This window comes from Mytilus galloprovincialis, chromosome 8, assembly GCF_965363235.1.
Source record: "Mytilus galloprovincialis chromosome 8, xbMytGall1.hap1.1, whole genome shotgun sequence".
Classification (NCBI taxonomy): domain Eukaryota; kingdom Metazoa; phylum Mollusca; class Bivalvia; order Mytilida; family Mytilidae; genus Mytilus; species Mytilus galloprovincialis.
In genome coordinates, this window is record NC_134845.1 from 95,868,192 (window position 1) to 95,884,030 (window position 15,839).

General features: G+C 30.3%; 1 protein-coding gene across 1 annotated transcript; it reads left to right on the plus strand.

The window, feature by feature from the left end:
- Positions 1 to 3,414: 3,414 nt before the first annotated feature.
- On the plus strand, positions 3,415 to 9,372 carry LOC143043855 (transcription intermediary factor 1-beta-like). The gene is made up of 3 exons (XM_076216039.1): positions 3,415 to 4,203; positions 7,281 to 7,328; positions 9,252 to 9,372. The coding sequence occupies exons 1-3, from the start codon at positions 3,437 to 3,439 to the stop codon at positions 9,301 to 9,303; spliced, it is 867 nt and encodes a 288-aa protein (XP_076072154.1). The 5' UTR covers positions 3,415 to 3,436; the 3' UTR covers positions 9,304 to 9,372.
- The last annotated feature ends 6,467 nt before the right edge of the window (positions 9,373 to 15,839 follow it).

Below are 15,839 nucleotides of genomic sequence, written 5' to 3' on the forward strand. Positions count from 1 at the left end.
TGTTATGATCTTTTTATCATATGCTTCAACAATGGAGAAAAAGAACAGATTAATATATTGATCCTTTTACGTGGTTCCCAAATAAAAGTTTAAACACTGATAAGTTCATGGACGTCGGACCTTGATTTAGTACATTCGGTATCAAATCTTTCTACCATATGCCTCAACAGAGCAGAAAACATTTTTAATATGGACGACTCGACAAACCAAAAAAAAACCAACAATATACATAATGAATACTGTTTGGAAAAGTCAACCTTTTTGAAAGTAACTTTTTAAATTATGTTTGAAACTAATAAAGAATCCCTTTATTTAATTACTTGTTTGTTTTTTTATTTTATTTTTGTTTTGTTATTATTTTACACAATATACTTTTCAGCATCTAAATAATTGTTTTGTACACTATTTTGCAATGTTTTTCGCTGAAAACGTAGCATTGAGGTGTATTGTCCGGAATTTGCCGAGTATCACCGGAATGCCATGTGATAACGTTACGGAAAGGCATGCGATAACAATCAAAGCATGTGATAAACTTTTCATATCAGCCCGCTAAGCACCAATTCGAAAAATATGGAATTTATATTAATTCAGTAATGCTATTATCATACAGTAAAAATCATATGTAATTAAAACTAAGTATATGATAAACAAGGTTATACAAGATATGTTAGTATTTGAGATAAAAAGATATCATCATTCTGACATTGTTTTTAGTTAATTAAATTAGATTTAGCCTTACAATGCTTTTATTCCAAAATACAGAATAAAGCCATTTTCATACACATACCAATGTAAATGTGGACAGAATTGCATACATGGAATCTATATATCCTTAGATATACAGACAATTTACAAAAAATATTGTTATTGCATCGAAAACGACATTTTGAGACATAATTCATTTCTTCATGTCCGGGCTTTTGCGAGAGCAGTCCGGGCTATTTCGAATGCGTATAATTGTATATTTTCTTTTTCTCACATCCTATAAATTGCATGTACAGAACTTATTCGTGATGTCAACAATAAAATGTAAGCATAGACAATTTGGATTGAGACGTACATTCCTAATTATATAGTGTAAGGTGAGATATATGTTTGTTTTCAAAAGAGTATACATTCGAAATATTTCATCACTATTTGTCTTGTATTATTTATTTTATTGTTTAAGAAATGGAAACTAAAAATGTGTAAATGCTACTAGTAAAGCACTGGGAAATCTAGCTGGTGAAAGCATATAATATACACATTTTGTTTTTTCTATGATTTCGAAAGGATCATATTTAGGCTAATGCACTAATCCTTTCATTGTTGATTATATATGAAATTTTATTCAAACTTTATTTTCAATGGCAGTAACAATTGGGTGGATTACGTGTGTGTTTTTTTTAAATATTATCATTAATGGATTTTTTTTCTTGGGGCGGGACATGCCCCCTTTAGTAGAATATCTTTTTTATCGTAGCATTTTTCTGATTTTTTACTGCTTTCTGTTATGCTTTTTACTCCTTTTTAGTTAATCGCCAGGTTTCACCATAGTAAATAGTATTAATTGTAAAATAAAAAGTAACAGGAAATGAAGGTAAAATGAATATGGGTTCACTGAACTATTTTCCTGAACATCGTTTACTAAAAGATAAAGTCATTTCTAAATGAACACTGGGAAGTAGTTGTAGAACGCCCTTCGAACAGAAACTATTGCATTAAATTGAAAAAAAGCTTCATTTTGATTAATGTAGTAATATGTTTTTGATGATTTATTGGGAATGTATGATATTGTGTTTCACTTAATTACAATTATAAACTAAAAAAGTAATTTTTTGAAGTCTATGATACCTGTTTTCTTATTCAAATTTTTGAGAAAAAAAAACGGACCATTTGTTTAAAAACCAGGACGATTTCACAGCTACTCTAAAAAAAATACCCGGGCAATACCAAAATCTGATTTCTGTGATTAAATTCAAGGAAATTGTGCTACTTTGTTGAACAAAACATGGATAGTATTCAATATAAGATGGGTAGTAATGTAAAAAAACTACAATCATTACAAAATAGCAGTTAATTAAACTTATCACATGTATTATCTCTCGAAAATGCCAGAACTACACTAAACAAAATGAACCGAATCACTCGAAAAAACACGATCCCAGCCGGACACTTTACCTACCGTGAACTTGTCGACATCATTAATGCAAAATAAAAGTATAAAAAAGTAACAAATGCATATAATCATATATCCTGATATATGACATAACTCACAACATATATTACAACAACTTATTGCTATAATGGTCCATTTCAATCTTCTAAGGAAAGTCATTATGTCCGCGTCATTTGTCAATTTACTATGCAACTATATTATATTTTTTTGATATCAAGAGCTTATGCAATTCAATTACTTTTTGTGTTTACTTTTGTTTGTCTCTTCCTAATCGATTTATATTAAATATGAAAATGTGTTAACTATTATCACCATATTTAGCATTTAACAGTAACAAATATAGGGATAGTTGAATACATAGCCATGTGTAATGTCGTAACATGTAAAACATCGATTATACCTGTTACATTCATTTATTTATATCTGACTAGTGTATCGCCTGATATGCTATAGAAATGTATTCGTCGTTATTTTATTTACTGTATTATCCCTTTAACAAATACACATAATGGAGTAGTTAAATAAATCAACATATTCAATGTTGTTGACCTTAAAGGTAAATCAACTGTTAATCGACTATTTATATCTGACTATTTTATCACACGAAATGTTTTACCTATTTCATGTGTACATGGTTACAAAGAAACAATTGAAGTCGGTAAAATTTCCTATAAAAAGAATACTTTTTAGTCTTTTTTTTTAAATGGAATAAGAACGTCATAAGCGAAAAGCTTTGGTGCCCAAATATATATACATATGAGAAAATGTTGGCCAAGTGTACCATTGGGGCTCGACAAAACTTCGATGCTTTTTCAATTCCTTTATGTCACACTGTAAATTACACGATATTCAAAAATTACTTTGAATTAAAATAAATGAAGAGTAAACGAAGCAACAAAATTTTATCTTTTTTAGTCAAAATTTAAAACCAGTGTCTTATTTTTAATGTAGCCCAATTCCAAATATATCAATTGCCATGTTACTATTAAAACATATTAAATATAGGATAACCACTAATTGTTACTTGTATATTAAATTATGGGATTGAAGTGATAATTTACAACAGTATCAACTGATTACATTTATCCTCCTAACAAATGGTGGTTAATCCTTTAAAAACAATAATGTCAATAATGATTAAAGATAAAAAATATTCAGACTTTTACCTTTTATTAAACGAAAATTCTTTGATGTGCCGGAAAAACGACATTCTATCTCCGTATATGACCCGGATTTAAATAACCTTGTCATAACAACTTGCAAACAAAACAAATCAAAATGGCACAAGCTGCTTCTAAAACTTGTGAGATATGTGTTTCTGGACCTGGACATAACTACTGTGAACAATGTGAACAGTTGTTTTGTGACGGTTGTAAAATATCTCATTTACGGACGAAGATGACCAAGAATCACACATTTGTAAGTGGCCCAAATATAAACCCGGAAGTTAAACTATATTGTAAAGAACATGATGAAAACTTTATATATTATTGCATGGAATGTAGTACGCCAGTCTGTAAGATATGTGCTATTAAAAAACACAAATCTCATGATTTTGCTGAAATCAAGGAATCAACTGAAGGAATCAAAGCTGAGGTCAAAACAGTGATTGACACGAAAATGAGAAACCTGCAGTCAAAAATAACAGATATTGACCAAGGTACCCATACATATCAAGCTGATATAAAGAAAGTCATCAAAGATATAAGAGACGAAGGCAGACACTTGAAAGAATTGATTGATAAGAAAGTCGCAGGTCTTATCAACACGCTGAAGGAGAAAGACGCAAGAAATGTCCAAACCTTACAGTATGTTGGCAATGAGTTAAAAACAGCTTTGGATAAGGCAAAGGAGCAGCAGAAGTTTTACCAAGACACCGAGGGTATAAACGATACTACAAAATTGTTACAGAAACTTAAACAAATAAAGTCACAAATCGATCAAATAGAAGAAATACAGATTCCTATTATGCCATCAGTTAAATATGCCAAAAAGACAGTAGCAGAGGGAGAAATAGACAAACTGTTTGGGGAACTAACATTTGGGTAAGTTTGTTCTTAGTTATTGATTCTATGAAATTGCTTTGAAAACTCTTATTGTCTTTTCCTCTTTTTTCATTTGAACTTTGGTATATAAGCAGTCTCTTTTCGACTGCAAAGGGTTGAACAATTATGGCATTTCCGCTTCTTGTTTCAATTATATTATGTATTCGTATCTCAGATAATCAAAGTTCTCCAGATTTTATAGAATATGCGATAATGCAATGTCAATATACACTGTTATTCAAAATTGTCAGTGTTCTCGGATCATTGATTAAAATAACCAGAATTTCATGGGTTATAAAACAAGCAAATTTATGTGTTGACTTTATAGAATCCTAAATATATGTTTACAGTTTAAATTGGAATGCAGTAGGATTCAAAATCCTCCTAGTACACATTTAAATTTCAATATCTACTAAGAGAAATTAAATATCCAAATGTGCAAAAGAATGCTTCTGAATTTGTAGTAAATTTCTAGTAGGATCAAGGATAGCTACTAAAACAAAGAAGACGTCGTTATACTATATAATAATGATTCTTTTTTATTTTAAAGACAAAATGTCTAATACGTTGAATTCATTTTGGTTTTTGTTAATATTGTCATTACAATAACTCACAATTGACCAGCAAATTAAGTTAAAGTCCAAACAAGAAGTTATAATTTGATTAAAAGTTATTACATACCTGTACTCTAAAGAGATTTCAAAACCATAAAGGACCTTTTATAAACTAATGATATAGCGAATTTGGGAAAAATAGCTTTTCTGTTAAATGAATTCATAGGAAACTGTAACTCCAATTTATAAAAGGTTGTTTTGGGCTCCTTCTGAATCCTGTTGTACCGTAATATAAACATCTCAAAACTGATTTTTTTTAATTATTATGACTAAGACCTATACATAATTTCATTCCGTATACAAGGTATAGACTGTATTAGGTGTTTAAGTTTCATTGAATCATTGGCCTTTCTAGTTGAAGTTTTATTAAAAGACTGGGATTCACGCCAAGAAGTCAGCAACCAAAGAAAAACTAAACGGTCTTTAATAATAGACATATATATGAAGTGTTAGTACAAACTAATAATGGACATATAAATGAAGTGTTAGTACAAACTAATAATACACATATATATGAAGTGTTAGTACACACTAATAATAGACATATATACGAAGTGTTAGTACAAACTAATAATAGACATACAGATGAAGTGTTAGTACACACTAATAATAGACATATATATGAAGTGTTAGTACACACTAATAATAGACATATGTATGAAGTGTTAGTACACACTAATAATAGACATATATATGAAGTGTTAGTACACACTAATAATAGACATATGTATGAAGTGTTAGTACACACTAATAAAAGACATATATATGAAGTGTTAGTACACACTAATAAAAGACATATATATGAAGTGTTAGTACACACTAATAATAGACATATATATGAAATGTTAGTACAAACTAATAATAGACATATATATATGAAGTGCTAGTACATACTAATAATAGACATATATATGAAATGTTAGTTCAAACTAATAAAAGATATATATATGAAGTGTTAGGACAAACTATTAATAGACATATATATGTAGTGTTAGTACAAACTAATAATAGACATATATATGAAGTGCTAGTACAAACTAATAATAGACATATATATGAAGTGTTGGTACAAACTAATAAAAGGGGCCAGCTGAAGGACGCCTCCGGGTGCGGGAATTTCTCGCTACAGTGAAGACCTGTTGGTGACCCTCTGCTGTTGTTTTTTGTTTTTTATTTGGTCGGGTTGTTGTCTCTTTGACACATTCCCCATTTCCATTCTCAATTTTAATAAAAGACATATATATGAAGTGTTAGAACAAACTAATAATAGACATATATATGAGGTGTTAGTACACACTAATAATAGACATATGTATGAAGTGTTAGTACACACTAATAATAGACATATATATGAAGTGTTAGTACACACTAATAATAGACATATATATGAAGTGTTAGTACAAACTAACAATAGACATATATATGAAATATTAGTACAAACTAATAAAAGACATATATATGAAGTGCTAGTACATACTAATAATAGACATATATATGAAATGTTAGTACAAACTAATAAAAGATATATATATGAAGTGTTAGTACAAACTAATAATAGACATATATATGAAGTGTTGGTACAAACTAATAAAAGGGGCCAGCTGAAGGACGCCTCCGAGTGCGGGAATTTCTCGCTACAGTGAAGACCTGTTGGTGACCCTCTGCTGTTGTTTTTTGTTTTTTATTTGGTCGGGTTGTTGTCTCTTTGACACATTCCCCATTTCAATTCTCAATTTTAATAAAAGACATATATATGAAGTGTTAGTACAAACTAATAATAGACATATATATGAGGTGTTAGTACAAACTAATAATAGACATATATATGAAGTGTTAGTACAAACTAATAATATACATATATATGAAGTGTTAGTACAAACTGATAATAGACATATATGAAGTGTTGGTACAAACTAATAATAGACATATATATGAAGTGTTAGTACAAAGTATTAATAGACATATATATGAAATGTTAGTACAAACTAATAATAGCCATATATATGAAGTGTTAGAACAAACTTATATTAGACATATATATGAAGTGTAAGTACAAACTAATAATAGACATATATACGAGGTGTTAGTACAAACTAATAATAGACACACTTGAACCTGCAGTTTTCAATTAAAAAAGTGGTAGTTCAAACTTTATTTAACAATTATTATCAAAATCTTATCAAATCAATCACAAGGGAAACATTCCGGCAGGGCATTCACAAGGAAAACAGCTATTTCAAATGACTGTGTTTATTATAATCCTGAATAAGTGAAATAGGATAAAAAAAAACAAAAAAATAAACAGTACTTTAAATGCAATTTGAAAACTAATTTGCGATATTTTTGAATTATCTTAACATAGCTAATTCGATTTGTTTTATTTGATTTTTATAATAGTTTACAATTTTAACGCACATATAAGATGTGAATGAAATTGTTAATAAGATCATTATTTTTACGCAGAGAAACTGTGAGAAAAGAAGAAAACCCTAAACCTAAGGAGAACGTCAGGTTTGTATTTATAATAGACATTTAACAAAGTTGTTTCTATTATTCCTGTTTTTTGTGTTCATCTCTTCTGTGGATTTGACTTTTGCTACACTAATACAAATGATCAAAATACTTAGGTTTGTCATTGAAAGTTATATTTACATTTAACATTGCGTTGTACTGTTGGTGAACTCTATACTTATCCTTTGTTCAATTGGTTTTGATTTCAACTTACATCCCAGCTCCTTTGTTCTAACAAGGGTGATCTGAGCCGGATCGCCCCTACCAGATTACCCCAGTTAAAGTTTCAATGTTATGCATGCTTTTCTTTGTTCTGTAACATTTTGGCGGAAATGTCAAATCCACTATAAAACAGATAATTAAATATACAATTGAATTATACGGAAAAGACTATCTTTTAAAATTCAAGTAGAAAAAATCCAGTGTATATGCTGGAATTCGAACTCAAGACCTTTAGCATATCAAGCCACGACATAACCACTACACCAGGACGACTGGATACAAACTGTCAGTAATTTAAAATACTTAAAGGAAGCAAGACATTTTTTAAGTGAGCCGAGTTAGCAGACCTTTATTCAGTGGGGTTTAAACCCTTTTCGTTAATAAGTGAGTTGTCAGTGATTGTTCAGTTTGATTTTACTCTTTTTTCAAAAGTGGGGCGAGTCGGTTAACAAGAGTGGGGCGATTTTTTTTCATAATATGGCGATATAGGTTTGGCCGATTGGCCAGTGGGGCGAGTTGACATTGTTTGATATCTACTCATCGTGTTCGGGGGTCAAAAAGGATATAAATCATATAGTAATGTATAAAGTATATTATAATGGTTGTGTGGCGTTCTAAACTAGATTTGTTTATTGTAAATGGTTTTTCGTCTAATCTAAAACAGCTGGGATGTAAAATAGTTATACCATTCAGACTTGGTGTGTCAGTGTTAAATCACCCTCTGGCCTCCGGCCATCGGGGTGATCTTACACTGACACACCGCGTCACCGTGGGATAACTATTAAGGAACCGATGTGTATGATATTAACAATACGCACGTATACTAATTGGTTATCAAAAATACCATGATTATAATTCAATACGCCAGACGCGCGTTTCGTCTACATAAGATTCATCAGCGACGCTCAGATCAACATAGTTATAAAGCCAAACAAGTACAAAGTTCAAAAGCATTAAGGACCCGAAATTCAAAAAAGTTGTGCCAAATACGACGAAGGTAATACTAAGTTGTTATATGTTGAATAATGGTTCTTTCTCTTGTAGACATGTTATTATTATATAGCAAACCCTAAAAACTAATCAGTGATTAGTAGTACCATAAATTGCTTTAAATTGTGTCTCCTTTTGCACGTAATCGACTAATGTTAGCTACGTTGGTTTTAGAAGATACATATTGTTTACTTTTGATAGATAAGACTAAAGGGTTGCACGACATATATAAACTATGTAAATATATGTAATTCGTTTAGTTAAGCTTCCAAAATATCATACCTTAAAGTATTCATGATAAAAATTTGTTCAGAAAAGAGATCAAAGACATAAAATGACACTTTTGAAAGATTGACTAATTAGGGCGCATAATTTTGATACAAGTGAGAGGTTCAGCGCTATAAAACCAGGTTCAAACCACCGTTTTCTACATTTGAAAATGCATATACCAAGTCAGGAATATGATAGTTCTTGTCCAGTCGTTTTGGATGTGTTTTGTCATTTGATTTTGCTATGTGATTATATGGATTAAAGTTTCCTCTGATTTCAGTATTTTTGTGATTTTACTTTTTGATATGAGATGCAAATGTCTGGGTAAAATTAAAGGTCAGTATTCAACTAATAACCTACGTTCAAATATTTATATAAGATCAAATTCTATGAAAGTTAGACATCTCCCTTGAGATTATCTAAAGATGATATTTTTTATAGAGTTAAAAGAACAGCTCAACAATACAGATACAGATGCAAAGAATGCGGGTAAGTGTGATGTTATGAAGTTCTCTTTCGGAAGAGTACAAAAGACTAAGTACAAGTGCATTTATCATTATGAAATCAGATATGCAAATTTGAAAAACATACATATGTAAAGCACAAAGCAAGTTTTTCCCTTTTAATAAAATTTCATTTTATGTTAACGATGTTATAAACAATTATTGAAACAGATCTATGTCTATCAATGTATAACCTTTATTGTCAATGCCATACACATTGATTCAATTTTCCTAAATGATATTATTAAAACGCGCGTAAAGTATATATGGATTACAACATGGTATATTTTATTTTAGACCCTTTATCAGTCATAGGTCCAAATATAATATCCTTGAGTATTTTAAATAAAAGTCATTTCCACTTCTCATTCTTAATTAGATATGTATCGTCAGACTCTGACCTTTACCTATTTTAAGTGATATGATATATTCGGGAATATGTATTCTACGCTTATGTTTTTACTGTTAAATTATAATTCGTAAACTCAAACGAACATAAAATATTTATCAAATAACCACAAACTCTAACATGGGAGACGCCACTTGTAGAGACCAGCACACATTTTATTATAAATATGAGTATGGATAGTTCGTAAAAATACACAGGTATTAAGTAGCTTGTACTTGTTTTCCTATACTAGTGGTTTACAAACCTGAAAATAAATAATATAATTAATAGTATTATTATTTTGCCAAAATGCTAGTGTACTCTTTGACTTCAATGTCTCGAAGGACTTTAAACCACTTGAGTTCACTCGTGCATGAACTCAATATCCTATTTGAACTGACATTACTAACCAAACACGTGTCAACTATCAACAAAAAACATTTTTACATGTTCGATTTTGTACATCTTTGTTAAATACATATAAGAGACTGTTCCTGAGTAAACAAATATACCACCATGATAAAAAGGACACAATAGTTAATTCAACAATGTAGAGCCGAAAAACTTGTCTTTAACTTTTGGAAAAAAAACATTGTAATAATAGCATACAGCATTAATATGATAATCCCTGTTTATGTTAATAATGAACCTCAAATATGTAAGCCATAAAACATAAATGTCCTCAATCAGTAACTTAGTCAGTGGTTGCATTATATTAAAATCTATTAATCTATTCATACCCTCTTTTGCCTACCGCGGAACTAATTACAGCTTATCAATTTAAATATCGATACTTGTCGGTCGCAATATATATATATGTTACGCTCGTCCCATTTAAAGGTCATTATTAGTTTGAAAAGAGGAGGTGGCGATCCGATGTTCCTAACACAAAAACGTTGAGACAGTGTTTTAAGATATTCATGTTTTACGATCCCGATTTGTTTTTGTCACAATTTTCCGTATATGTGCCATGTTATGGCAGTTTTAGATCTCTGTATAGGAGAATAGATGTCTCAAAAGCAATTTGAACTATAGTAACATACTTTACTGGGTATAAATGGAGGGTAATACATGTATATCAGGAGGAGCATACCACGTCAACTCTCTATACTGGAAGTTACGAACCTATGATTGGGATCTAGTAACATTTTGTCTCCATCATTATAACAGAAACATTGAACAACATGGGGATTTTTTCTCCATCATTATACATGTAACAGACAAATTGAACAACATGGTGATTTTGTCTCCATCATTATAACAGAAACATTGAACAACATGGGGATTTTGTCTCCATCATTATCACAGAAACATTGAACAACATGGGGATTTTGTCTCTATCATTATAACAGAAACATTGAACGACATGGGGATTTTGTCTCTTTATCATTATAACAGAAACATTGAACAACATGGAGATTTTGTCTCCATCATTTTAATAGAAACATTGAAAAACATGGAAATTTTGTCTCTATCATTATAACAGAAACATTGAACAACATGGGGATTTTGTCTCTATCATTATAACAGAAACATTGAACAACATGGGGATTTTGTCTCCATCATTATAACAGAAAAATTGAACAACATGGAGATTTCGTCTTCATCATTATAACAAACACATTGAACAACACGGGGATTTTGTCTCCATCATTATAACAAAAACATTGAAAAACATGGGGATTTTGTCTCCATCATTATTGAACAACATGGGGATTTTGTATTCATCATTATTGAACAACATGGTTATTTGGTCTCCATCATTATGTCAGAAACATTGAACAACATGAGGATTTTGTCTCCATCATTATAATAGAAACATTGAACGAGATGGGGATTTTGTCTCTATCATTAAAACAGAAATATTGAACAACATGAATATTTTGTCTCCATCATTACGAGAGAATTATTGAACAACATGGGTGTTTTGTCTCCATCATTAAAACAGAAATATTGAACGACATGAAGATTGCGTCTGCATCATTACAAGAGAAACATTGAACAACATGGGGATTTTGTCTCCATGATTATAACGGAAACATTGAACAACATGGGGATTTTGTCCTTATCATTATAACAGAAACATTGAACAACATGGGGATTTTGTCTCCATCATTATAACAGAAACATTGAACAACATGGGGATTTTGTTTCCATCATTATAACGGAAACATTGAACAACATGAATATTTCGTCTCCATCATTAAAACAGAAACATTGAACAACATGTGGATTTTGTCTCCATCATTGAAACAGAAACATTGACCATCATAGGGATTTTGTCTCCATCATTATCAAAGAAGCATTGAACAACATGGGGATTTAGTCTTCATCATTTTAACTATGATGAATAGCTGTTTTATTGACAAGCATAACACCTCCTTTTATTTCTATATGATAGTTCACGTTGACTTTTCTTAAATTTTCTAGTCTCAATAGAATGATTTTAAACAAGTTTTGTTATTGTACATTACATTTTGGATTGTGTGCATAACAAACATCTTTTTGGTAGACTTAAATGACATTAAAGACTGGTTCTTGGTCCATTTTCCATTATAAAGTATTATTTGGTGCTTTCCACATCAGCTTAATTTTATTTACCTGTAACTCGTAACGGACGACATCAAAAGTTCAATGTAGAATAAGAAACTTAATTCACATAGTTTTTTCACTGAATCCCCCAACCCCCCTCTTAACTTAATTTGGGAAACATTGATTTAACAATAGGGATATATGTAAAAATCGATTTTAGATATACAAAACGTGCAGAATTTGATTTAAGTTTTTTTTATCCTAAATCGATCTTCTGATGTCGTCCCTTAAGTAAACTATAAATGGTATAATCACATCGGTGTGTATAAATAGCAATAGACCATACTTTTACAAAACAAACATATGTGTGTCTATTATTTATTGTTTTGTCTTAGGTTCTTTGATATGTATTTTGATGTACAAACATAATTTTAACTCTAAATTGTGTACATTTCAGGACAGAAATAACTTCTGAGTAAGTACTCATATTCAAATTTATTAACGAAAAATATACTGAAAAAGTCATATTGAATGGATGCATAAATGTGATATAATATAATAATAATACATACTTTATCTAAAGAGGGTAAAATCAGTAACAACATTACTGATCTCCCCTGATGCCCTCTGAATAACTCAAAATGTAACAATATTATAATATATACGTTGACAACTTTTTATGCAAAAACAAATGGCGAAAAACATACAGAATCGTTTTATGAACATATTTTGTAAATGTCAGATATACAAGACAAATATATATATATTGATGTTTTAAAAGTAGACAAACTTCATCTGATAATTTCATTTTTAGTTTAGAAACAAGAAATTATAATAACTTTGTTTGAACTGTTCTATCGTTTCTATCATTTTGATTTCTACATGAATACTGTTGTCACACAAAAACATTATTAACACCAGTACATACTAATATATTTGAGTATCTGACATAAACACAATTATATTTATCATATCTTATAGTTGCAATAATGTTTATAAACACAACAAATTTGGAGTTAAAGGAGCAATATGACCGACCGATCCTCGGGGGCTGGTGCACAATTCAATACTTCGTTGATAGGGGTGACGCTTGGTATCTGTAACCCCAACCTTTTTATATAATTCAAATTTCAAAAATGTTACCTTTTCATATACTGAGTAGGTAAAAATGTTACATTTTCATATACTGAGTACAAAAATGGAGTAGGTAAAAATGTTACATTTTCATATACTGAGTAGGTAAAATTGTTACCTTTGCATATACTGAGTATGTAACAATGTTACCTTTTCCCATATTGTTTGGGTTTTATTTGGTGTATAATGTAACAGTGGAAAAGCAAGGTGCCAAAAATAAAAAGAAATACTGGTTGTTTAAACAGCCAGGAACACCAATAAAGATGAAAGACAAAGCTATGGGAACTTTATTGACCTTATCATATATTTCTGATTGTTTTCCCGACCTATTCACATATTATTAATCTTGAAAAGGTGAACTAATCCAGCGGCATGTCCTATCATCTTTTATATTAAGAGTGGACAACCAGTCCAGGAACTGATCATGAAGCAAGACATAGTTTAGCATTTGCTGTACCGTATACATGGTATACTGTAGAATTACAATTCATTTTACTCATAGTTGTGAGTGGCAAAAACTATGACAAATTTATTTATTTTTATTCATTACATTTTCATATATTATAATTTGATGCAGTTTAATTTTTCATTATATTGATTTTGTTTCAGAAAAAAACCTTTTTCGTAAGTATAAGCATCATATTCTATAAGAACATTTAATTATACCAGAAATATGAAAAATGATCAACAGTCAATCATTGAGTTCATAAGTGAGACCTATTACTGTTAGAGGATACTTGTCAAAGTCTGAAACCTCTGTGCATAATGGGACACTCTTCCTTTGTGTAAACAAACTGTGGTACATCAAACTAAGAGAAACAATTGTTACACAACCAATATAAGGTTCTACTGGAAGAGGGACGAAAGATACCAGAGGGACATCTACAGTCAAACTCATAAATCGAAAATAGACTGACAACGCCATGGTTAAAAATGAAAAAGACAAACAGACAAACAATAGTACACATGACACAACATAGAAAACTAAGGAATAACCAATACGAACCCCACCAAAAACTAGGAGTGATCTTAAGTTCTCCGGAAGGGTAAGCAGATCCTGCTCTACATGTGACACCCGTCGTGTTGCTTATGTGATTACAAATCCGATAAATAGTATAATTCGGTAGGTCACATTCATGAAAGGGAAAATATACGATATCATTTGTAAAACAGTTATTCCATAACAGTCAACAAACTCGTGATGGCGTCAGTAAAATTTACGAAGTGATGATTTCAACTTCACTATTTTGAACTCTTGATTTAATAGTTTCCTTGTGAGCAGCATCCGTCGATCAAGAAAATCATGATAGGAAATGCAAGCACGGGAATATCGTATCAATTGGGTGATGCATACACCGCAAGCAGGTGCTGTTGGAATGTTGCTAAGAAGGTTCCACTAGAAATATTCGTATTTACCTCTTTTAAACAATGTTTTAAGAGTTCACGTCATAAAATTGTTTCTTGTAAAGTTCCTACATTACAACAATCCAATAAACAATGATGACAATGATGATTTTTGAACGGTACTTGGGTTGTAATCTTATCGACAAATTTACTCCTGGACACAAATTAATGTCTAGGTTAAATGAGAGAATGAAAGACAGTAGGCAACATGACAAAGACAGTGAGACGAATCGCAAAATTTTGTGTATGAGCATTATTGTTAATTTCACATTTTTTCAACTTTATTGGATTGCAATATCAATAAAAATGTTACAGTCTATCAGAATCATTTCTTAAAGATAAAAAAATTCTACCTGCTTTTTTTCCTTTTGATATTTTTTTTTACAAATAAAGGCAACAGTAATATACTGCTATTCGAAATTCTTCAATCAATTGAGAACAAACAAATACACAATTGTAATTTTAAGTTTTTCAAAAACAAATAACGTTTTGTTCGTTTCAATACCGAATGACTGACTGGGTTTTATGTAATTACATTGACTTTTAAAAATGAACCTTGTTCAGTATAGTTCATGGAACTTTTGCAAGGAAGAACCAGAGACTATAGAACACGTACTGTGGGTGGTGTTTCATATTGTAGTAGACATCAATCTGGTTCCATCTGAATGTTTGAATTTATGATGCAAAATTAAAAAAAAACTCATAAAGAGGGACTAATAAAATACAGTTTAACTTTATAAAGCATATTTGCAAAAAAAGAAATAATGTGTAAATGAACATATCATATTCTGGAACTCCAAGGTTAAAATCACTGAATGAATTTAATAATTGATGTATCGTTATGTTTGTACTGTGATTATAATTAACTTTACTTAGTGAAAATGTTATACTTATACATTCTTTTTGTAATGTCGTATCGTATTGTTTTTATCCCTCTCATTTGGCTAGCTTTATTGTGTGCAACCATAAATGAATATGTATAATGCCTGTCAATCCATAAAGGAGAAAAAGATATAGAAAAAATCCTCTTTATTCATTCTAAATTATTTTCAAAATGTGATATTCCAA

What these genes read in the sequence shown, in the direction of transcription:
- LOC143043855 (XM_076216039.1), top strand. Translation starts at nt 3,437, where the DNA reads ATGGCACAAGCTGCTTCTAAAACTTGTGAGATATGTGTTTCTGGACCT. An exon ending in TTTGGGGAACTAACATTTGG is followed by an intron (nt 4,204 to 7,280) that starts GTAAGTTTGTTC and finishes ATTTTTACGCAG; the next exon opens with AGAAACTGTGAGAAAAGAAG. An exon ending in AAACCTAAGGAGAACGTCAG is followed by an intron (nt 7,329 to 9,251) that starts GTTTGTATTTAT and finishes TATTTTTTATAG; the next exon opens with AGTTAAAAGAACAGCTCAAC.